The sequence below is a fragment of the Elephas maximus genome, chromosome 4 (genome assembly GCF_024166365.1).
Source record: "Elephas maximus indicus isolate mEleMax1 chromosome 4, mEleMax1 primary haplotype, whole genome shotgun sequence".
Taxonomy (NCBI): Eukaryota; Metazoa; Chordata; class Mammalia; order Proboscidea; family Elephantidae; genus Elephas; species Elephas maximus.
Window position 1 is genome coordinate 68,081,599 of NC_064822.1, and position 23,647 is coordinate 68,105,245.

General features: G+C 36.8%; 4 protein-coding genes across 7 annotated transcripts in view; all 4 read left to right on the plus strand.

Annotated features, from left to right (window-relative positions):
* LOC126075172 (natural killer cells antigen CD94-like) overlaps positions 1-2,703 on the plus strand; it is a 37,434-nt gene extending 34,731 nt beyond the window's left edge. For both annotated transcript variants that reach the window (XM_049882451.1, XM_049882450.1), the window contains exon 7: positions 2,602-2,703. In XM_049882451.1, the coding sequence (XP_049738408.1) occupies positions 2,602-2,621 (20 nt within the window). In that variant the 3' untranslated portion in view covers positions 2,622-2,703. The remainder of the gene's footprint in view (positions 1-2,601) is intronic.
* Positions 1-23,647, plus strand: part of LOC126075173 (natural killer cells antigen CD94-like) — a 164,379-nt gene that overhangs the window by 132,900 nt on the left and 7,832 nt on the right. The gene's annotated exons all lie outside the window — the stretch shown is intronic.
* The window catches only part of LOC126075174 (natural killer cells antigen CD94-like), a 188,129-nt gene that overhangs the window by 82,724 nt on the left and 81,758 nt on the right, over positions 1-23,647 (plus strand). The gene's annotated exons all lie outside the window — the stretch shown is intronic.
* Positions 10,598-16,624, plus strand: LOC126075178 (natural killer cells antigen CD94-like). The gene is made up of 6 exons (XM_049882466.1): positions 10,598-10,677; positions 11,394-11,491; positions 12,879-12,986; positions 13,128-13,163; positions 14,087-14,238; positions 15,971-16,624. The coding sequence occupies exons 2-6, from the start codon at positions 11,485-11,487 to the stop codon at positions 16,076-16,078; spliced, it is 411 nt and encodes a 136-aa protein (XP_049738423.1). The 5' UTR covers positions 10,598-10,677; positions 11,394-11,484; the 3' UTR covers positions 16,079-16,624.

Here is a 23,647-nt window from a genome sequence, read left to right on the forward strand (position 1 = left end):
CCAAATAATGTATATCAACCTCATTTCAGTGCTTCATATGATGTAACTAAATTGGGAAGAACCATCTTCATCTTCCTAAAAATAAAAAAATATTTTAATGCTTTTCATTAGCTCTTTCTGGAGATATATATATATATATTTGCTTTAGAGCTAAAAGTTCCAGTGCTATATGCTACATGACAAAAAAAATATGTTATCCAGCTTCAGATCAAAACAAATTTTGGCTCTTTTCCTTAATGCTGTAAATTCTGAAGAACAACTGAAGTTTTTGGCCATTACTTCAAAATATGTGTTTCCAATATGATTGCTTCCAGATTTTGCAAGAGGAATGAGAATCCAAGTCGTCCGGGGTGCCCCAGAACTTTCTTACCTCATTTTTATGCATCAGGAAGAGTCATTTACATGTGCATTGAAGATCTTATTCTCAAATTAATAAAAAAATTTTTTTTTTTTCCTAAAAGTCTTGCATCGAATACTACATAATTCACTTTTTATCTTTTGATGGTTTTTTAAGAGAGCCGAAAAAAGGGTGGAGATAATGATAAGTTCTGACACCAGGGCCTGGCTGGGATCTTCCTGACCTAACAGCCACCAAAAGCCAATTCCTTTTTATGACTGTTGCATATGTATTTTAAAGAATTTGGATTGACATCCTTATTTCCTTTTTACTTTTATATTTCAATTAAGTGAAAACAATCAATACCTAATAATTGATCTTAATATATAAAAAATCAAGTTGTCGTAGTCATCTAATGCTGTTATAACAGAAATACCACAGGTGGATAGCTTTAACAAAGAGAAGTTTATTCTCTCTCAGTCCAGTAGGCTAGAAGTTCAATTCAGGGTGCCGGCTCCAAGGGGAAGATTTCTCTCTCTGTTGCTTCTGGAGGAAGGTCCTTGTCCTCAGTCTTCCCTTGGTTTGGGAGAACCTCAGCACAGGAACCTCAGGTCCAAAGGATGCTCTCTGCTCCTAGCGCTGCTTTCTTGGTGGTATGCGATCCCCAGGTCTCTCTGCTAGCTTCTTTCATTTATATCTCAAAAGAGATTGGCTTAAGACACTACCTAATCTTGGAGATCCCATCAACATAACTGCCGCTAATCCATCTCACTAACATCATAGTGACAGGATTTACAACACATAGGGAAATCATATCAGATGACAACATGGTAGACAATCACACAGTATTGGGAATCAGGACCTAGCCAAGTTGATAGATATTTTGGGGGGGACACAATTCAACCCATGACACAAGGAGAGAAAAGAACCTACTAGATTTTATTTCTTAAAGAATAAATAAAATAGGGCTACAGTACTGAACTTTTCATGCTCTTCTATGATGATTCACTTAGGAAAAGTGCACATAGATTGTCTGATGGAAGATGCGGATTTTAAAATGCTTGACCTCTGACTAGAGAAATTATCTATGACACTTTCTGAATATTTAAAATATTTTGGTTTTATTGTTCATGTGTTTTTAAAGTAATATACTTTTAGTTAAACTAAAAAACAAATCAATAGAATAGTGGCATATAATGAAAATCAAGTCCCATGTCTCAAGTGTACCATCTGCCTGTCCTCCTCCCGTGAGGCGCTGTTTCTTGGTTTCATTTTGCTGTTTATAGTGGTTTTCTCTGTAAGAACAAGAGAAATATCACTGTTTATATTTAGCCACATCCAAGTAAGTATAGGTTCAAGGTTGTTCTTTTTCATGTCATTGCTCTCTCAGGTGTTTTAAGCCACATCTGAGCGCTCACAGACATTTATTACAGTTCCAAGAGGAGGGAGAAACAGAAGGTGTTAAATATGATGGGAGATGTCTAGTTTTAGAGGGTAATTCATGCTAAAATTTATTTCCACTGGAAGAAGGAAATTCCCCTTGCCTCCCAGTTACAGTTGAGATGTTTCCTCAGCTTGCATATCACTTCAGGGCACTGATAACAGAAGGTATTGACTTGAATGTAGATATTGGTCATCCAAGGGAGAGTATCTTTCTCACAGCATGATCACATTATATTAGATGTGCTCAGTCCAGGCCCACTTGAATGCTTCCTCTCACCTTTTATGGTCTTCAGTAAGGGGGGAGGGAGAATTTTTTTAAAGGCAGGGCTTTCTATCAGCTGTTTTTTTTTTTTGCTAATGTGACATGAAATCTCTTATATATTCTCTGGGGAAAGGCACTTTATTTTTTCCTCTTTACAATGGGCTAATGTACATGGAAGTATCCAGTTGAGTAAATATCTCTGTGTTGGGTATAGAACAAGGAGAAGAGAGGTAAGAAAATGTGGCAAATACACACACACGCAAAATAACAAAATATGATTGCCACATGTCAGTTTATACTAACGTAAGTTAATCCTGTAATCACCACTGTATCTATTTTGTATTGCTATATAACAAATTACTGCGTATTTAGAAATTTAAAACAACAAGGTTGTTACTACAGCTTCCATTGGGCAGAACCCAGGAACAGCTTATCTGGGTCCTTTGCTCAGGGTCACACAAGGCTGTAGTCAAGGTCTTGGTCAGACTGCTTCTCAGCTGGAGCTCTTATCCAAACTCATTCAGGTTGTTGGCACGCTTTAATTCCTTGTGTTTTTCAGGCAAGGCCCTCCGCAACTAGTGGCTACCCTTCTCCATATGGAATTCACATCATGGCTGCTTGCATCTTCAAAGCCAGAAAGAAAGTGTCTCTGGTTCTTCAATCTCTGACCTCTAGACTCTTAAAATGTTCATCTACTTAGATCAGGCCCATCCAGTATTACCTCCTTTTTGATTATGTCAAAATCAACTTAATTGTATCTGAAAAATTTTCTCACCTTTTCCATGTAACCTAATCTCATCACAGGAGTGACATTCCATCCTATTCACAAATCCCACCCTCACTCAAGGTGGGGCAGATTACAGAGGGCATTTATACCAGGAAGCTGGAATCTTAGGGACCATCTTAAAGTATTGCCTATTACACCAATTACCTTAGTTACCTAGTGCCGCTATAACAGAAATACCACAAGTGGGTGACATTAACAGAAAATTTTTTTCTCACAATTAGGAGACTAGAAGTCCATATTCAGGATGCTGGCTTTAGGGGAAAGCTTTCTCTGTCAGCTCTGGAGAACAGCTGCTGTTTCTTCAGATTCTGCTTCCCAGTTCCTTGGAAATTTCCATATGTCTTGGTATCTATCTTACTCCATCTCTGCTCACTGGTTTGCTTGTTTAATCTCTTAGATCTCAAAAGGGATTGAGTAAAGGTACACCTTAGGCTAACTCTGTTTCATTAACAAAGCAAAGAAAAGCCATTCTCAAATGGGATTATAACCATAGGCATAGAGGTTAGAATTTACAGCACATATTTTTGGGGGGCACTTTTCAATCCATAACATGAACATACCCATATAAAATGAAACTTTCATTTCTCATTTTATTAAATTTAATCAATGCCTTTTGAATCTTGATAAGATAGCTGAGAATTTAAATCACACATTCTGCAACAAGTAATTCTATTCAATTTTTCCCAATATACTAATTCTCAGCTCCTCCACAGTGACAAGTAAAACCTCACATAGTATGCCTGAGAAGGATGGAGTTATTTTAGCCATATGAATTGGGGCAGTTCTTTTCTTGTCTTTAGGGATGCCTAAAATCGTTCTCTTATTCTTGGTCAATATGGGGGCAGTGGACTAACTGACTAACCAACTAACTAACTAACCAATTTATAGTGTGCTAGGGGCCAATTTGCTTATTCATAGCTTGTACCTGAGACAACTAGTTAGATATCCAGTCTTCACTACCTGATTAGATGGTCATAAGAGACTGCTGGAAACTGCTAGAGCTCTCTTGAAATCATATTTTGTCACAGAGACATCAGCAGTCCAATATAAGCATGAAGCATGTTTTGTGCAATTAAAAAAGACATTGGGAGCTTCTTCCTGAACGTTTCTTGGACCCCCACTGCTTACATATATTCTCTTTCTCATATGTATCACATTTTTTTTTACTCATATAAAGCATTATCTGAGTATGTTCTGTTTCACTTTATTATTCATTTCAATTATCTAACCCTGAGAAATCTTTGGAACACTTAAACCTCCTTTTCCATTTCCATAGTTTTGAGACTTTTTTCTTTATACCTTAGCGCAGGGATTAAAAATATTTTGTGAAAATGTACAGAAATATTTTCAGCTTTGTGTGTTAGTCTGTGTTTCAACTTCTCAGCTCAGCCATTGCCTTGCTAAAGATGTCAGAGACAATAAGTAAGTAAATGGTGCAGCTGTGTTCCAAAAAACTTCACTTACAAAAACAGATGGTAGGTTGGATTTGGCCTATAGGTTGTAGTTTGCCAACCTCTGCCAAAATGTACAAATGAGGATATAAAAGCACCAATCCTATTCTCTACTTTGCCTTACCTTTTTCCAGTTCAGTTCTGACCAATTGTGAATGGACCTGTACATTTTTCAGGATAAAAAACAGTTTTGTCCTTGATTATCTGTCTGTGGTAACCATCAATAATCCTCACCTTCTGGTGTTTGTGTCCTTCTATAATTTTCTTTCACATGGTATTAGGTTTGTTATGTATGACCAATAGAACAACAGTAGAAATGATGGGATGTTGCTTCTGAGGCTAGGTCATAAAAGAAAGTGTGAATTCTGCCTCTTTTGTTTCTCCCAGATCAGTTGATCTGGGAGCAGGTAGTTACCAAGTTGTGAGCTACCCTGTGTAGGGGACTGTGTGATGAGGAATGGAAGCCTCCTATGGAAAGTCACAAGGAACTGAGGCCTCTTGGCAGGAGCCATGTCAGTGAGCCTTCTTGGAAGCCAAGTCTCCAGCCAGAGTCAAGCCTTCAGATGACTACAGCCCAGCAGACTTCCTGACAGCAACAAGAGATCCTGAGCCAGATCCATCCCTAAAGCTGTTTAGGATTCCTGTCCTTCAGAAACAGTGTGAAATTATAAATGCTTGTTGTTTATTTATTTGTATAAACTTAGGGAATGACACCTTATGAACTTCATCCACACCTGGGTCTCATGAGTTTCTGGACTTTGAGCTGATGATGTAATAGGATGATACTTTTGGGGGCCACAGAAGGGGATGAATGTATATTGCAAGTGGGAAGAGCAGAAATAATTGGTGGCCAAAGGGTGGCCTCCTATATTATTCAGCCTCCTAGATGGTCCCTAATGGCCCCCACCTCCTGATATTCTCACCCTTTTCAAATAATCAACCATATTCTGTTAAGGTTGATCTGTATGAGCAATAGAATATGGCCAAAGTTATGGTATGACACTTATGAGGACAGGCCATAAAAGAGAGTGAGGCTTCTATATTCCAAGGTGCTTGGGAAAATTTATAATCTCACCAGCAGTTTATGTGAGTTTGTGTTGCTCCTTTTCCTCTCCAACACATACTAAACAAACAAATAAACCCGTTGTGCTCAAGTTGATGCCAACTCATAGCAACCATATAGGAGAGAGTAGAACTGCCCCTTCGGCTTTCCAAGGCTGTAATCTTTATGGAAGTAGACTGCTACTTTTCTCTTCCATGGAGTGGGAGCTTTCAGTTTGTAGCTGAGCACTTTATTCACTGTGCCACCTGGACTTCTACGTTTGTGAAACTCTCACATATCATCTTCATCCTTCATCAATGTAGATAACACACTCATCACCCCGGAAAGTCTCCTAGTGACCCCGAGTACTACTTTCCTCCTGCTCCTACCCACACAGATGACTATAGTACGGATTTTGTTAGCATAGATTTTCATTTTTTAAGCTTTGTGTATACATATATAAAATATATATAACATAGAACCATGCAGTTTGTACATCTTTTGTTTGGATTTTTTAGCTCAACATAATTATTTTCAGATTGATTTGTGTTGTTATGCGTATCAATAATTGATTTCTTTTTATTGGTGAGTAGCGTTCTATTTTATTGGTAAAACACAATTCATCCATTCCCTGGTTGGTAGATATTTGGGTTGTTTCCATTTTGTGGTTATTACTAGTAAAGTTACCATGTGTATTCACTCACAAGACTGTGTTTGGACATATATCTTCTTTTCTTTTGGATAAAAATAATTTTCTAGGAGTAGAATGGTTGGATCATACGGTAGGTGCTTGTTTACATTCTTAAAAACCTGTCAAACTGTTTTCCAAAGGGATTGTTCCACTTTATATTCCCACTTGCAGTGTTTGAGAGCTCACTTCCTCCACATCTTGGCCAGCACTGGAATGATCTTTATACTTTTAGCCATTCTAATTAGCATGCAGTATGGAAACCCTGGTGGCGTAGTGGTTAAGTGCTACGGCTGCTAACCAAAGGGTCAGCAGTTCAAATCCGCCAGGCGCTCCTTGGAAACTCTACGGGGCAGTTCTACTCTGTCCTATAGGGTCGCTATGAGTCGGGAGTCGGAATCGACCCCATGGCACTGGTTTTTTTTTTTTTTTTGGTCATTCATTGTGTATTTAATTTGCATTTCTCTAATGAATTATGTTTTCAAACATCTAGTTATTTGCTTATTTGCCGTTATTTACCTCTTTCTTGGTAATTTTTCTGTTCAAATAGCTTGCCAATTTTATTGTTTTTACTTATTGAGTTTTGATAATTTTTGTGTATTCTGTATAAAAGTCCTTTATCAGACAGATGTCTTGAAAAATTTTCTCCCAGTCTGAGGTTTGTCTTTGCATTCTCTTAGCAGTGTCTTTCAAAGAGCAGAAGTTTTAAATCTTGACAAAGTCCACTTTATCAATTTGTTCTTTTATAAATCATGCTTTTCGCACCATTTCTAAGAAAGCTTTGGCTAAATCAAAGCCACAAATTTTTTCTTCTCTGTTTTCTTCTAGAAGATTTATAGTTAGATTGTGCATTTAGATCCATGATTTACTTTGAATTATGGGGATTGGACATATTTGATGTAAGGGGTGAATCAAAGATTTTGTTTGTTTTGTTTTTGTATACCTATTTTTTCCCACGCTATTTGTTAAAAATATTATCCTTGCTCCACTTAAATGCCTACACACCTTTGTCAAGAATCAATTTTCCACATACGTATGGATCTGTTCCGAACTCCCTGTTTTGTTTTATAGATCTGTTTGCCTCATTTTGCATGGAGAGCACACTGTTCTCTTTACTCTAGCTTTATAAAAATCTTGAAGTCTAGTTGTGATCACCGTCCAGCTTTGTTAATATTTAAGTTGTTTTGGTTGTTGTTGTATTTTGCATTCTATATGAATTTTACAATTATCATGTCAATCATCAACAACAACAATTAAACCTGGGATTTTAATTGGAATTGCAATCTATCTATAGATCAGTGTTGGAAAAATTGCCATATCAACAATACTGAGTCTTCTGACTCTTTAAGTGTGTATATATCTTTTGCCTCATTATACTCAGACTTCTCTTAGCAAGATTATGTAGTTTTTAATAATATAATAATATGCAGCCTTTTACATTTTTATGAGGTTTTGCTAAGTACCGAATTGCTTTTGATCCTATAATAGACTATATGTCTTTTATTTCAATTTTTGGTTGCAAGTGTATATACAATTGACTTTTGTATTTATCTTTTATGTTTCAACCTTTTCACTCACTTATTCTAGCAGAATTTCTGTAAATTCCATTTGATTTTCAACACAAACAATTATATTATCTATGAATAAAGACAAATTTCCCTGTTTCTTTTCACAACTAGATGCCTTTATTTCTTTTTCTTGCCTGTTCACAATAACCAGAACATTCAGTACAAACTTGAATACACTAGTGAGAGTAGAGCTCATAGTCTTATTCTTGAACGAAAACAATCACTTTTTTATCTTTATATTTAATCTTAACTGTAGGGTTTTGTAGATGACCTTTACAAGGTTGAGGAAGTTCCCTTTACTCCTGTTTTGCTAAGTTTTTATCAGGAGTCCAAATGTGTTTTTATGAATTTATTTTTCTGCATCTATTTAGATCATATGGTGTTTCTTCATTAATTTGTTGATGTGGTGAATTACATTAATTTATTTGCCAGTGTTAAGTTGATCTTTCATTCCTGGAATAAACTCCACTTGTTCATCATCGTATTTTCAGCAATTACGGGCTACAGCTTTTTTTTTTTTTTTTTTTAAAGGAAATACATGACACAGAAAGGCTGAAATAAAATATGTTGACAACACAGTCATCTTACATTGATATCTTAGACTACTTATTTTTTGAGAGCTTATAGTAAGTCTTCCTTTTACTGGTTAAGAGCATAAAACAGATTTGAGAGTAAGGATATAAAATAAAGGGAATTAAAAAAAATAACATAGTAGCTAAACCTCTAGCCTCACAGAACAAAAAGGGTCACCTGATTCCAAATATCCCCCTGTTTTCTCTAAAATCCACAAAATCAACAAAGAAAGAAAACAAAATCATTCAGAAATCCTGGCCTTTCAACATTTCTGGGAAACAGAGAGTACCACAAGCTTCAAAATACCTGTAATCAGGACAAAACTCTTGTTCCAGCCTACCACTGCATTCCTGTGGTGAGGGGAAGGACGGTAGTCTTTAGAAAATGTTATTAAAAAAAGAGAATGGAGAGTTAGGTGAAACAGACAAAATTAATCCAGGAAGAGAAAAAAAAAATAAAACAAATATCAAAATACTTAACACAGGTTCAGAGCTGGAATTTCATGCCACTGGGAAAAGGTTTGAGAGGATGTGATATATATTAGGAGTGGCAGCCTCAGAGAAGTATTGCTCTGTAGGAGAATAATGATGCCATGGTGCCCAATAAGTTATGACTGTGTAAGAAAAGAAGTAAGATGGGGAAATTAAGGATCCTACGGACATGAAAGAGAAAAAAAGACCAGCTTTGTGTCATTCCCATCATCAAAATCAACGCTATCCACAAAAGAAATGCACAGTATAGGGAAGAACTAACAGAAGAGGGAACTCTCTAACTAGGAACATTGTTCACAGAATAAATAAAAGGAAGAGAAAAAACAGACCACGTTCATACAAGTTTCTGTTAAAAAAAGAAAAAAAATCAGAGAAAGTGAATAAAAGATTTTTGCCTATGAAAAGTCACCCACTTAAAAAAAAAAAAAAGCAGCCACAGAGTGGAAAAATGGCAATACAATACTGTAAATTGAATTGGATATCTTCACACAATCATAAAAACAAAGAACAAAAATGTCAAAAAAAAAAAAAAAAAAAAGATTGAACTGAAGCAGGAGTTGATGGAACTCCAGAGTTAATAGATGCTAAAAGTAGAGATGAACAAAATAGGCAAACTGATTTCATCAACAAAAATAAAGCACAAATATACAAAATAAGAAACGAGAAGAAAAAAACTTCATGCTGTTGTGTCGATTCAGACTTGTATGGGAATAATTATCGCTGTAGAGGAAATTTTGTAAAAAGTTATGAGATTACTTTCTGTTACTTTACTCGAATCCTTTGAAAACCTAGAGAAAATGGATAATTTCTTTTAAATTTTCATTTATTGTACTTGTACTTCAGTAGATATAATATGTTAAATAAAATAATTTCTTTTTTTTTGTAGAAGAAACAGAGAAAGTTACTAATGCACTACTACTACTACACACACGGAAGGAGTCTCTGGGCGGCACAAATGGGGAAGCACTTGGCTACTAACCAAAAAGTTGATGGTTTGAATCCACCCAGAGGGGTCCTGGAAGAAATGCCTGGCAATCTACTTCCAAAAGATCAGAGCCATTGCAAACCCTCTGGAGCTCAGTTCTTATGTAAATAACATGTTCTTATTAAACATATTATATCTACTGACACACATGGGGTCTCCATGAGATGGAATTGACTTGGTTTTTGCTTGGTACACACAAAAAACATGCACATGACCCAGAATTTTACAAAACTTCTGGGGACTGGATACTACATACATTGTTTTAGAGCCTGGATAACAAAGAAAATATTCCAAATTCTCTTCATAATGTAAATAAAACTTTGATATCCAAACGTGATATAAATATCACAAAAAATAACTGTGAATATTGATACAAAAATCTTTAAGTCTTAGCACAGTGACTCCAGCACTGCATTAAGAAAAGATCTTTCTCCCTTTGATTGGCTTCTTGTTCTTGTTGTCACCTTCCATTAAGGTGGCGCCTGGCTCATGGGAACCCATGCACAGTGCAGTAAGACCATTATGACTTAGGAGAATATAGCCATTCTTTGGCATTTATAAGTTTTACTTATCTTGGGAGGTTTGCTCAAAATCCATTTGCCATATGAAACTTTTCTTTACTATATGCATACTAAAACTGCCTCTTCTTTCCTGTCTTCATGTAGCACCTCTGTTATAATTCTCTTCAACTTTAGCACCATTCATTTGGCAAACATTTGAGTCTTTACAATATGCTCTGTCTTATGGGCACTAAGGAGAGAAAAACGAGTAAGATACCATCACTGCTAAAGTCAGTTACCATTCTTTTAGTGGTTTTATTTATCTATCAGTCTTTCAGGGGGAACATCCACTTCCTGTATATCTATTAAAAGTCTTCTAATATACCAGGTTCTTCACTGGCTCAGGAAATAAGTGGTTGAGAGGTACATCTGCTAACCAAAAGGTCACAGTTTGAATCCACCAGTCCCTCCTTGGAAACCCTATGGGGCAGCTCTACTCTGTTGTGTATGGTTACTATGAGTCAGAATCGACTTGGCAGCAATGGGTTTGGTGCGAAGATATTCTGGTTCTAGCTTTTTGACCTTTGCCTCTCCTGGCTGATCTAAATGAGGCAGAGACAGGAAACACAGAAATGAGAGGCAGTAAAACCAACCACTTTGTGCAAAAAAAGAAATAAAAATCTGCGGAAAATACAGACATGTAGCTCTGGGCTTGATTTGAAATATATTGCCCATCTGCTCTGGAGCAGGACTGCCTGAGTTTCAAATTTAAGTGACCTTGGACAAATTACTTGGCCCCACTGGACCTCAGTTTTCTCATCTATCAAGGATCTTTATAGCATATTCCTTATTAAGTCATTTTGATAATCATGAATTAGTATGTGAAAAAGGTTTAAATTGTATTTTATACAAAGTGGATATTTATTATGATTAAAATAGAAGTCTGCATAGAAATTATATTATTCTAAATAGATTTACCTTTGTCTATTTTTTCAGTATTTTCCAAATATATTTTGTAGATAACTATGATGTTCAAACATATAAAAAAAGATTCTCACTTCTCTGGTGCTAATCATAGGGTTCGTTTTACAAAAGTGCAGTGATAATTTCCTGTTTTGTGATATCCGGAACATTTTAGAAGCTGGTCATTTTACAGCTCCTTGCTCATACTACACATATGTGGCTCACCAACAGATGATCAAGAACATTATTTAAATATGCACTTTTTCTTTTAAATTTCCTCATATGTGTCTTTGAATTCCATAGCCTCCAGCTCAACTCTCTGATCCAGCGGCGCTCTTCTCCAGACAGCACTCATCTGGGCCGTCCCTGAATCAGCCTTGGAGCATCATTTCTCATGGCAGGTATGCGTTCCCCCAATAAGATTATACAGATATTACATGTCCAGGAAAGATATCTCAGGGACATGACTAGTATCAGGGCAGAGCTTTAAGAGAAATAGGCATAAATGCAGTGGACGTTTTTAGGCTAGCCATGTGGCTGTACTTCCCACATTGATTTTAATTTTCTGATTATAAGCTCTCTAATCTAGAAAACATTTTGTGATGCTCTTTTAACAGGTTTTAAGAGTGGTTTCTGATAGAGGTACCCCTAAATTCTGAAAAAGAACAAAATTTATGTGCTTAAATGGTGATCAACATAATTCTATCACAAAAATAGGGAATGCCAAATATTAATGACACCTTGTTTCAAAGTGTTTATTAAAAAATTGACCATTAGTGTTGTGATATCCAAAGATCGCCCCGATTTAGAATTTGACTCATTATACTGTTGTTAATTAAAACCACAGTCTTTGGGGGTGTGCTGACGTTAATGCAGAATCACCTAAGATTGATTCTGTCTTAACATGGGATGATTTTTTCTGGGGGAAAGTCCATAAGCAAATAAGTTTGGGTATGAGAAAATGTAAAGTTCTTGTAATAAAGGTTGTTTATGTGTCATAATTCAACGTAGTGGAATACATATCCATTCCTGTAGGGTATTTAGCCAAGCATTGGTTGTGGAATGTCTCCAACCAGGTCCAGGGTGCTCCTCTCTCATCTCTTCCCTATAATACCTCCACAGAGCTATGAGCAGGGAGACATTTCTCAAGGCAGAGCAGGGAGACATTTCTCAAGGCAGAGCCGGCATTAAGATTAGCAGAAGGACACACACCAGATACTGTTATTGTCCGTGACAATGACAGAAAGTGTTGAAGGAAAGACTCTGGGCCTAGACACACTTTACGTTGATATCTTACTCTAGGAATGGATACATACACACTTTGACACTGTGAGAAAATAATGTTCCTCTTGAACCCTCAGTTTTCTCATCTACCTACTGGCAATCATACTTTCCACTTTTTTATTTTGTTGACAGAATAAAACTAAATGTCTGTTATGTAAGGTCATAAAACAGAAGCTGAGCCTATTGATCTCTTCTTACTATAGAAGCTTCTTTACCAATTAAAAAAAATAGTGGTAAATTTGCTTTACTGTCTTCTAGAGATGGAGAGGATAGCACAGAAAAATGTATGGATAGTCTCACTGAAGAATAAAGTACACCACATAAAAGCCTTGGCATCGGGTGGAGTCCTGAGTTGAATGCCTTTATCTTTTAATATTTCATTGTCAAAAAACAACTGTGTTATAAAATCAAAAAAAATTTGAGAATCTCTAATTGGCTTCTGTTTTTAAAAGCTTTACTCCCTTTCTTTGTTCTTTAAGTCTTTGCCTATCTCTCTTTTTCTAGTTTTTCAGACCACTCCATGGAGGTTGATTTCTGGAATCTTAGGAGGAATAAGTCTTTTGCTGATGGCTATCTTGGCTATTTTATTGAATAATTGGCAAGTTTCTCTAGGCAAGTATTGATATAGATCAAAACCATGATAAAACCATTTAGTAATAAAGATTTTATTTTACCAATGTGTAATATTTTGTTATCTCATGGCTTCACTTAAGTCTCTACCAAATTAAGTAAATTTCTCATTGTTTCTTATAGCATTCTCTCCAGGACTCATCATAGAACTCCAGGAAGGTAGGCTCCATACTCCACTCATAGCAACTTTATAGGACAGGATAGAACTGCCCCACAGGGTTTCCAAGGCTGTAATCTTTAAGGGAACAGACTGCTACATCTTTGTTTGGCAGACCAGCTGGTAAGTTCAAATGACCAACATTTCACGTTTTAGTTAGCAGCCTAGCACTTTAACCGAACCGCTGCACCACCAGAAAACCTTCAAAGCACTTTATTCTTTTCTGAATCAGGAAATATGTTAAAATACTTTCTCCATTGAAGACTATCTTTGATCTAGTTACCCTGTTTATACTGCAGAGCTCAGCTTTGGGATCTCTTCTTAAAAAATTTAAAGAAAAGAAAAGACTTTTGTAGTTTTCTCCTATTGCATGCCCTTCTACGTGCTGTCTTAATATAATGAATTTATTTTGTATACTTACCAAAAGTATCATTAAATGTAATTAATAAAGGATTGGAAATTATATAATTCTGACTTCAGCTCTAGAATATAACTCTAGGGAGAAAGAGATCATTTCTGACTTGGTCACATTAACATTCTCTGAACAGAGCATGCTGTGGTGTAAAAATATATCGTAGATTCTCAGAGAATATTTGTGGAAAATGTGAATAAAACACAAATGATTTTTTTTAACAATTTTTATTGTGTTTTAAGTGAAAGTTTACAAATCAAGTCAGTCTGTCACATATAAGCTTATATACACCTTACTCCATACTCCCACTAATGAGTCAGCCTGCTCCCTTCTTCCAGTCTCTCCCTTTGTGACGATTTTGCCAGTTTCTAACCCTCTCTACCCTCCTATCTCCCCTCCAGACAGGAGATGCCAACACAGTCTCAAGTGTCACAAATGATTTTCGAATGAGTAAATAGCACTGAAGTTTTTAAATGTTCAGAGCCATCAATCATGTTTTATTTTTTCTCTTAGGCTCTGACTGCTGTTCTTGTCCGGAAAAGTGGATTGGGTATCGGTGTAGCTGTTATCTCATTTTGAATGAAGAAAAAACTTGGGCAGAAAGTAGAAATTTCTGTGCTTCTCAGAATTCCAGTCTGCTTCAGCTGAAAAGCAGAGATGAATTGGCATGTACTTTATTATTTTTTTTAATTTAGAAAAATAAAGCATCAAAATGAGCTGAACACTTTGACTCAAGTCTTTAGTCAGAAAGTCCATGGATGGTTATATTTTGTCAAAAATAAACAACTCAGAACACCATTAACAGATTACTATGTAGGTTTAATGGTAAATTTGCAAATTGGGGCAATACACAACTTACTGTGGAAATGAGTGCTCCGATTAATACAAATTTCAAAGTACTGGTCTACAATTTTATTAGTAACTTTGAGCAAAAAACCTGTGATAGGCCGATGAGTGTGCCAGAGTACATCAATCCTGTAAGAGAGCAGTATGTGCTGCAACGTCATCAAAGCTGAAATAGAAGCCTTGCTAAGACAGTCACATAATCAGTGAGCCAGAGTTATAAGTCCTGTGGACTCTTGGAAGCAGGCCATGTTCATTCATCTTTGTGTGTTTCAGCAAGCCTGATCACCTAGATGCAATTATGTGAAACAAGGCAAGCTGCTTCTAAAGGTTAGTTATAGTTTAAGACATACTATAGGCATGAAAACTATATATATATATATATATGATTATACCAAAAAACCCAAACCAAACCCAGTGCCGTCGAGTTGATTGCAACTCATAGCGACCCTATAGGACAGAGTAGAGCTGCCCCATAGAGTTTCCAAGGAGTGCCTGGTGGATTCGAACTGCCGACATTTTGGTTACTAGCCCTAGCGATTAACCACTATGCCAGCAGGGTTTCCTATGATTATATAGCACATAGATTTCTAACATTTAATAAGATGACCTTTAGTGTTGTGGGTAAGAGAACTCTATTCTCATAAAGTAAAATTTATGATTTTCTTTCACAATTTGATAAATGATCTATTAATTCTCTTTACCTTGAAACAATCGTTAAAAACCTCATAAAAATCCTCAAAGATTTACATCATGGGATTAAAATCAGGATGTTAGATAAAGTGCAAAAAACTTTTCAGGGAAAAGTCAAAGAAGAAATGTGAGATCACTACTTTTATTCATCAAGGAACCAACCTAACGACTGTACTCTTTAGTTCTTTTAATTGAGTTTAATTTCTTTTGGAATTATCTAGCTTTAGTCATATATCTGGGATGTACTGTGGAACCAAAATATTGGCTATTGAATGGTACAAAAGGTTTGAACTCAACTAGTAATCTAAATGTTGGTGTTTCAAAACCAACCAGTGTGGAAGAAAGCCTTGGCAATCTTCTTCCATTAAGATTACAGCCAAAAAAATTCTATGGGGTAGTTCTACACTGTAACACAAGGGGTTGCCATTAGTCAAAATTAACTCAATAGCAACTAGCAGGAAAACAGCATCATAAAAATTCCCCCCTTCTTAACAAAAACTGAAAATTTCTCTAGCTGTATGCAGAACCTGGGCAGAGTACAGGTTCAGTAGATTATATCCGTATTTACCCCTTAAGGTACTTTTCATTTGCAATCAAACTTCAGTGGTGATCCTCTATGAAGAAAGTGTTCCATGAAAACTCTGACTCCCTTTATAGCATATTGCACTCCACACTGAGTGAGATTTTGTGGTATTGTTTTTTTCTTTGTAAACAAATGGGTCTGATAAAAGAAATATGAACCCTATGACTGTACCTTCTAAATTAGAAGTTAAAAATGAATTTGGTTTGTGTGATTGATAAAAAATTAATCCCAGAGTAGCTTCAAGTTAGCTTAATATCTCTGTCTCTGTTTCCAAGCAGGATTTTTTGAACTACCGTCGACAGTTTTACTGGCTTGGGATCTCTTATAATGAAATGCATGGCACCTGGTTGTGGGAGGATGGCTCTGCTCCCTCCCAAGATCTGTAAGTTTCTGGTAATCAGATACCTTTTCTGTCTTCTGTGAGTTAATACTTGGATCTCATTAGCACAGGTACCACCTAGGTGCACTATAACAAAGGTAAACTCTCCAGGCCACAAGATGACAGAGAAGAGAATGGTGCAACTAAATACGACTTTAGCCCAACTCAGAAATTCCAAGTCCTTGCTCAAGTGATATGAAGGTTGGTGTAGTTATGTCAACGGAGAACTTTTAATATGTGGCTTTTTGGTTTGTTTGTTTTCTTTGGTACAAACACATAGTATGTGCATGCATGCAATCTTGCATACATAGAGGAAGCCCATCAAAGTGGTATATTCTTTATTCTGATGGAGTCCAAATTTGTGAGCTTTCTCCCATATTTCAAATATTCTCACATTGTCGTTGTTGTTGTTAGGTGCTATCGAGTCAGTTCTGACTCAGAGCAACCCTATACACAACAGAAGGAAACACTGCCTGGTCCTGTGCCATCCTCACAATCATTGTTAAGCCTGAGTCCATCAGTGCAACTACTATGTCAAGTCATCTCGTTTTAAAGTGCCTTCCAATCTGAGGGGCTCATCTTCCAGCACTATGTCAGGCCAGTGTTCTGCTGTTATTCATAAGATTTTCACTGGCCAATTTTTTTAGAGGAAATTGCCAGGTCCGTCTTCATAACCTGTCTTAGCCTGGAAGCTCTCTTGAAACCTCTTCACCATGGGTGACCCTGCTGGTATTTGAAAGATGTGTGGCATAGCTTCCAGCATCACAGCAACACGTAAGCCATCACAGTATGACAATCTGACAGAAGAGTAGTGGATCCTGGGCTTATCTTCTATATTCGTGTAATCTTTTCATATCATTGTTACTTCTAAACATGGGACTTGCAACATCATGCAGAGACAAATTGCACACTTTGATTTGTCATCCTAGGCTACATTAGCCAATACATCTTTGAACAAAATATAAGTAAAATATATCATACATCAAAGCCATTAAAGGCAACAGAAATTACAAAGAATCAAAAAAATCCCTGGCCTCAATCCTATGATTATTGAGGAGACGACTCATTTTTATGTAACTTTGTACTCTGAAATCATAAAAATTGTGGTTGTTAAATGAAAAACTTAATAAATGAATGCCTTAGTGTATTAACATGTCATTCAAGCACTTAAAAATTCTATTGTTTAATCAAAAACAACATTATCCTAAATATTCTCATTTCTTTTTCTTACATGTCAACATTTTCTTCTTCATTGCAGATTTTCATTCTTTCAAACTTTAGACCCAAAGAAGTGCATAGTGCATAGTCCAAACAAAGAGATTTTGGATGAACCCTGTGGGGGGAAAAGGCCTTATATCTGTGAGCAACAGCTTATTTAAGTGTTTCTTGGGATGTGGTGGGGCCAGGGGGGCTGGGAGTTATAATGCAGGTCCAGGATTAATGAGATTAGTATCTTCATCTCTTACATTGGTAGAAATTATCTACTTCTGGGGTCTGTAAAATGTTGACATTTACGTCTTTTCATACATTTTACATGTATTTGAAGCCACGTGCTTTAAAATTGTTAAAATGTCTGTGTCTACACCGGAAATTATAATGCATCAATGTAAAGACTTTTGAAAACATTTTTATTTACATTACTGTGTGAATTTGATGAATTTTTTACATTATTATAAAGATTTTTAATACTAAATTTTATGTACTTTTATTTATATATTCTTGCAAATTCTCTCTGTAAAAATGTAAATAAATTTGACTTAATATTGAATAATACATATCAATCTCATTTTAGTTCTCTGTACTCACCACCCAGTGCCCTCGAGTCGATTCCAATTCATAGCGACCCTATAGGACAGAGTAACATATTAAATTGGAAACTCTCATTCTCACCTCACTTTTCTGAAAGTAAAAATAAGTCTAATGCTCTGTGTTAGTTTTCTCTGAACACATACATACATGTATACACATACACACACAAACATACATATAAATGTGTGTGTACATATGTATGTATATACACACTCACATATATATGGAAACACTGGTGGCATAGAGGTTAAGAGCTACGGCTTCTTAACAGAAGGTTGGTAGTTCAAATCCACCAGATGCATCTTGGAAACCCTATGGGCAGTTCTACTCTGTCCTACAGTTTTGCTATGAGTCAGAACCGATTCAACGGCAAAGGGTTTTATATACACATATGCATATATGTATGTGTGTGTGTGTGCGTGTGTGTGTGTAAATTTAGAGGTGAAAGTGCTATATGTCAGCGTTTTCATATGTACCACTGAAGGGAACACATTTCCATTTTATACTTAGATGGTTATAGAGTTTACATGACATTTTCCAGGGTAACATGACCCATAAATCCATAGATTCCAGTTTTTTTCTCCCATAATCAATCATAGGCAAAGGATTGGATTGCACGTAAAACAATCTGTAGGTGAGGACTCTGTCTATGAAAAATGAGTGTTTGCTAAGGTTTGTTATTGACAAGTATACAAAGACTCTTAACCAGTTCACAGCACTTCTTTCTTTCCTAGGAGTCCCTTCCCTAGCCTAAAAGGAGAGAAGAATTTTCAGCCCAATGCAGGCAATATCCTTTTAATCTGCAAATGGGAAACTTTGCCAAACACTGAGATCAAAATAAATTTATCATTTGAGACTATTGAGATAGGTATTATTAATATTTTCTGAAAAATGTTGTTATAAATAGGCAGACAATGAAAAGACACCAGACGTCACTGTAGATGTATTAGGTGGACCTCAATTTCCTTCCCCCAGGTCTTTGTGCAGGCTTGAATGACACTCTAGCTATTGGAGTCACCATTTGCCTTGAACAAGGGCACCAGATAAGTAAGAGATCACAGGAAAGACAGAATATGGTGACCTTCGGTGGACACTAGAGGAGGGAATGAAACTTAAGAGAGATGATCTTGCATCTTTGGGAAGGACACATAACGTTTCAAAAATAAATTTAGATAAGGATTCAAACTTGGCTTGCAGTTTTGAAAGAATTAAAGGAAGAAATAAAAAATGAGAACAAATATATATACAACCCACTGCTGCCAAGTAGGTTCCAACTCACAGTAAACCTATAGGGTTTCCAATGCGCTGTATGAAAGTGGACTGCCACATCTTTCTCCTGCTGGGCTGCTGGTGGTTTCTAACTGCTGACCTTTCAGTTAGCAGTCAATGGCTTTAACCACTATGCCCCCAGGACTTCAGTGATACACAATGTGTATACCTAAATGTGTATGAGTATATGTGTGTGTGGGTATGTAAAACCAAACCCATTGCCATGAAGGTCATTCTGACTCATAGTGACGTTATAGGAATGGGTAGAACTGTCTCATAGGGTCTCCAAGACTGTAAATCTTTACAGAAGCAGACTGCCACATCTTTCTCCTTTGGAGCACAGCTGGCAGGTTAGAACCACCAACCTTTCAGTTAGCAGGCAAACACTTAATCACTGCACCACCAGGGCCTGAGAGAGAGAGAGAAAGGAGAGGTCCTGGGTGTGCAATTCTAAAATGATACACGTGGGGGCACCATAAGTCAGAATTGACTACATGGCAAATGGTTTTTTACAAATGTATACATATAAATATGTGGTGTGTGTTTGTGTGTGTATGTGTATATATGTAACTTGAGCCTAGAGTTCTTCTACTGGAAATGTCTTTGCTGACTTTTTTACTTCTGAGTCAATGGCCTAAGGAAAGAATGAATGATTTAAATATCACAAAACATGGTTATGAAAAATTAGAATAATGCCCTCAAAATAACTGATCCTGATAATGTTAAAAGTATAGTAAAGTCATGGACTGAATTATGTCCCCCCCTAAAAAGTGTGTATCAACTTAGTTAGGCCATGGTTCTCAGTATTTTGTGATTGTCCTCCATTTTGTGATTGAAATTTTATGTTGAGAGGATTAGGTGGGATTGTAACACAACCCTTATGCAGGTCACCTCACTGATTCAAGGTAAAGGGAATTTCCCTGGGGTGTGGACTGCACCACCTTTTATCTCTCAGGAGATGAAAGGGAAACAAACAGAGTGGGGGGACCTCATTCTACCCAGAAAGCAGCACCAGAAGCAGAGCACGTCCTTTGGACATGGGGTCCCTGCACCTGAGAAGCTCCTCAACCAGAGGAAGATTGAGGACAAGGAGCTTCCTCCAGAGCCCACAGAGAAAGAATGCTTTCCCCTGGAGCTGATGCCTTGAATTTGGACTTTTAGCCTACTTCACTGTGAGGAAATAATTTTCTCTTTGCTAAAGCCATTCACTTGTGGTATTTCTGTAATCCAGCACTAGATGGCTAAGACAATAGTCCCCTTGTGTGTCTATTCTGTCACAATTCTCACAAATTTGTTACATCCAAATACAAAAGCTATAGGCAAAATCTTAAGCTCCCACTAATTAATACTTTTTTATATTGCCAAAAAATGAGCAAAATTAGGCAGCTTTCTGCTGTTTTGCTGTTGTCCAGCACAAAAACCAAGAACGGGTAGATTTTGGGTATATACATACCATGAAATACCATGCAATGATAAAGAATAATAACTAGCGTGAGAAAGATAACACAGGTGAATCTGGAGGACGTTATGCTGAGTGAAATAACTCAATCACAAAAGAGCAAATGTTGCATGGTACCACTTTATAAAAATTCAAGAATAGGTTTACACACAGAAAGCAGTGTTCTCTGATGGCTATCAGCGATGGGAGGGGAGGAAGGGAGAATCACTAAATAGTAGACACATGTTACTTCTGGTAAAGGCAACAGAAAATATTGGAGAAGTCAGCATGAAGTGACCAAGGTAAATGAAAACACTGAGGGATACTTAAGAGTAAAGGACAACTATGGTAGATGCTATAACATACACAATTCTGCAACAACAGTAATGACAACCACAAATTTGTGAGTGGTTATACAGGTAGATATGTATGCTACATAGGTGTGGAGGGTATATGGGGGTACATGTACGTGCATAAATAGGTACAGTTGTGAGCATTTGTATATACATATCTGCATCTGCTGCATATATATCCATACATATAATAGAGCACATAGAAGGCACAGTTACAGGAACTTTTTAGACATAAATCCAAACACGTCATAGGACGAAGTTACTGGACTTGAAGGCTAAGGGCCATAGAGTTGGGGGACAACTAGGTCAATTGGCATAACCCAGTTCATAAAGATAATGTTCTACATAGTTGTTTGGTGAGTAGTGTCTGGGATCTTAAAAGCTTGTGAATGATCACCTAAGATACAACTATTGGTCTCTTCCCATCTGGAGCAAAGGAAAGTAAAGGAAACCAAAGACTCTAGGAAGCAATTAGTCCATAGGTCTACTGGCCCACATGAACCACAGCCTCCTCTAGCCTGAGACCAGAAGAACTAATAGTGCCTGGTTACCACCAGCGAATACTCTCACCAGGCACACAGTGCAAGATCCTGATTAGAATGGGAGAAAAATGTAGAACAAAACTCAGATTTATAAAAAAAAAAAAGACCAAATATACTGAACTGATAAAGACTGGAGGAACCCCTGAGACTATCACCTTAAGACACCCTTTTAACCTGGAACTGAAGCCACTCCCAACATTACCTTTCAGCCATAGTAGATTGGCCTATAAAATAAAGAATAATACCAATGAGGAATGTGCTCCTTAGAACAATCAACTATACAAGACCAAACAGGCAACATTTGCCTAAAAGCAAAGATGAAAAGTCAAGGAGGGTCGGGGAAATTGGAGGACTAGAAATGGGGAAGGCAGGGTGGCAATGGGGAGAATGCTGACATGTTGCTGGGATAGCAACCAATGTCATGGAAAAGATTGTGTATAGATTGTGGAACGGAAAACGAATTTGCTGTGTAAATATTCACCTAAAACAATTAAATATTTTTAAAAAGGGGGGTAGATTTCAAATTAGGCAAAGAATCATTTGTAAACATCATGTCTCTCAACTTGGATTTGCATAAAGGCTAGATAAAGGAAATTTCATATTCACGTTCTTCGATAAGGATCTAGATTTTGGCAATTATGGTGGTTGAGTAAAAGCAACTTTATAAACACAATGTACACAAATTAAAAGATGGAAAAACTTTTTATTTCAAGGAGGCTGAGAAATCAAGCCATAAATCTTGTTTTTGTTGTTGTTGTTGAAGGTGAAAAGCTCATCTTTACAAAAAGGTTCATCTATAGGAATAGTAAAAAACCAAACCAGTTATTGTTGGAGACTTGGTGACGAAGTGCTTAAGAGTCACTGCTGCTAACCATAAGGTCAGCAGTTCAAATCCACCAGCTGTTCCTTGGAAACCCTATGGGACAGTTCTGCTCTGTCCTATCGGGTCACTATGAGTCAGAATTGACTCAACGATAATGGGCTTGGTGTTTGGTTTTGGTTAGTTATCACTAAGGTGATTCTGACTCATAGCGACCCCATGTGTATCAGAGTAAAATGGTACTCCATAGGATTTTCAAAGGCTAATTTTTTGGAAATAGATTGCCAGGCCTTTCTTCCAAGGTTTATGTGGGTAGACTTGAACTTCCAGCCTTTCACTGAGCAACCAAGTGTGTTAACATTTTGCACTCCATAGGACTATTATAATGCTTAAAAAAAAAAAAAAAACTTATTTTGGAGTTTGCTTTTACATGAGAATGAATGGTAGATGGTATGTCAGAGACTAAGTTATAGATCAAAGGTTCCTGCACTCAAGACACACAGTTTACCTACCTATTTTACATTTGAAATTCCCACTCATGTCCTCTTTTGAAGACATGAGTGTTAACTGAAATAACACAATATTATCTGAATGAGATAACACAATAAACAATACAATAACTAACATACTAGTAAAAATATGGTTTATTGGAATAGCTACATTCATGTCCAAAGGATCTTAAGGGGCTGAAACATTGGAGAGTAAGGTGTTGATAGAAGATTTCAAGGAAAAGTGAGTGAAGTATTGAAGTGTGGGCTTAAACCAGGTATTTTAGGCTGGGTTCTCGAGAGAAGCAAAACCAGTGAAGATATTTTATATATATATATATATACACACACACACACACACACATATATATATATATATATATATATATGAAACTCAAGTGGCATAGTGGATAAGTGCTATGGCTGCTAACCAAAAGGTCAGCAGTTTGAATCCACCAAGTGCTCCTTGGAAATTCTATGGGGCAGTTCTACTTTGTCCTATAGGGTCGCTATGAGTCAGAATTACTTCAATGGCAACAGGTTTGGTTCTTTTTGGTTTATATATATAGAGAGAGAGAGAAATTTATATCAAGGAAATGGTTCACATGGCTGTAGAGACTAGAAAGTCCTAAGCCCATGGGTCAGGCTGGCGGATTCTCCTGACTCATGTAGCTGAGATCTACAGGTCAGAAAACATGCTTCTGGCTCACAGGTTGTGGAGGCTGACAAATCCCAAGGTTGGAAGGTAAGCTGCTAGCTCAAGTCCCAAGAACTGGAGGTTAGATGAACAGAACAGGAGTCAGCTGGAGGATCCAGAGTGAGCAAATGTCAGCGAGCTTTGGCAGAATGTCCACATA

Bases quoted from the DNA above. Each gene is read 5' to 3' on its own strand.
- LOC126075178 (XM_049882466.1), top strand. The intron at 13,164-14,086 runs GTAGGCTCCATA...TTTTTCTCTTAG, and splicing joins CATCATAGAACTCCAGGAAG to GCTCTGACTGCTGTTCTTGT. The intron at 14,239-15,970 runs GCATGTACTTTA...GTTTCCAAGCAG, and splicing joins TGAAAAGCAGAGATGAATTG to GATTTTTTGAACTACCGTCG.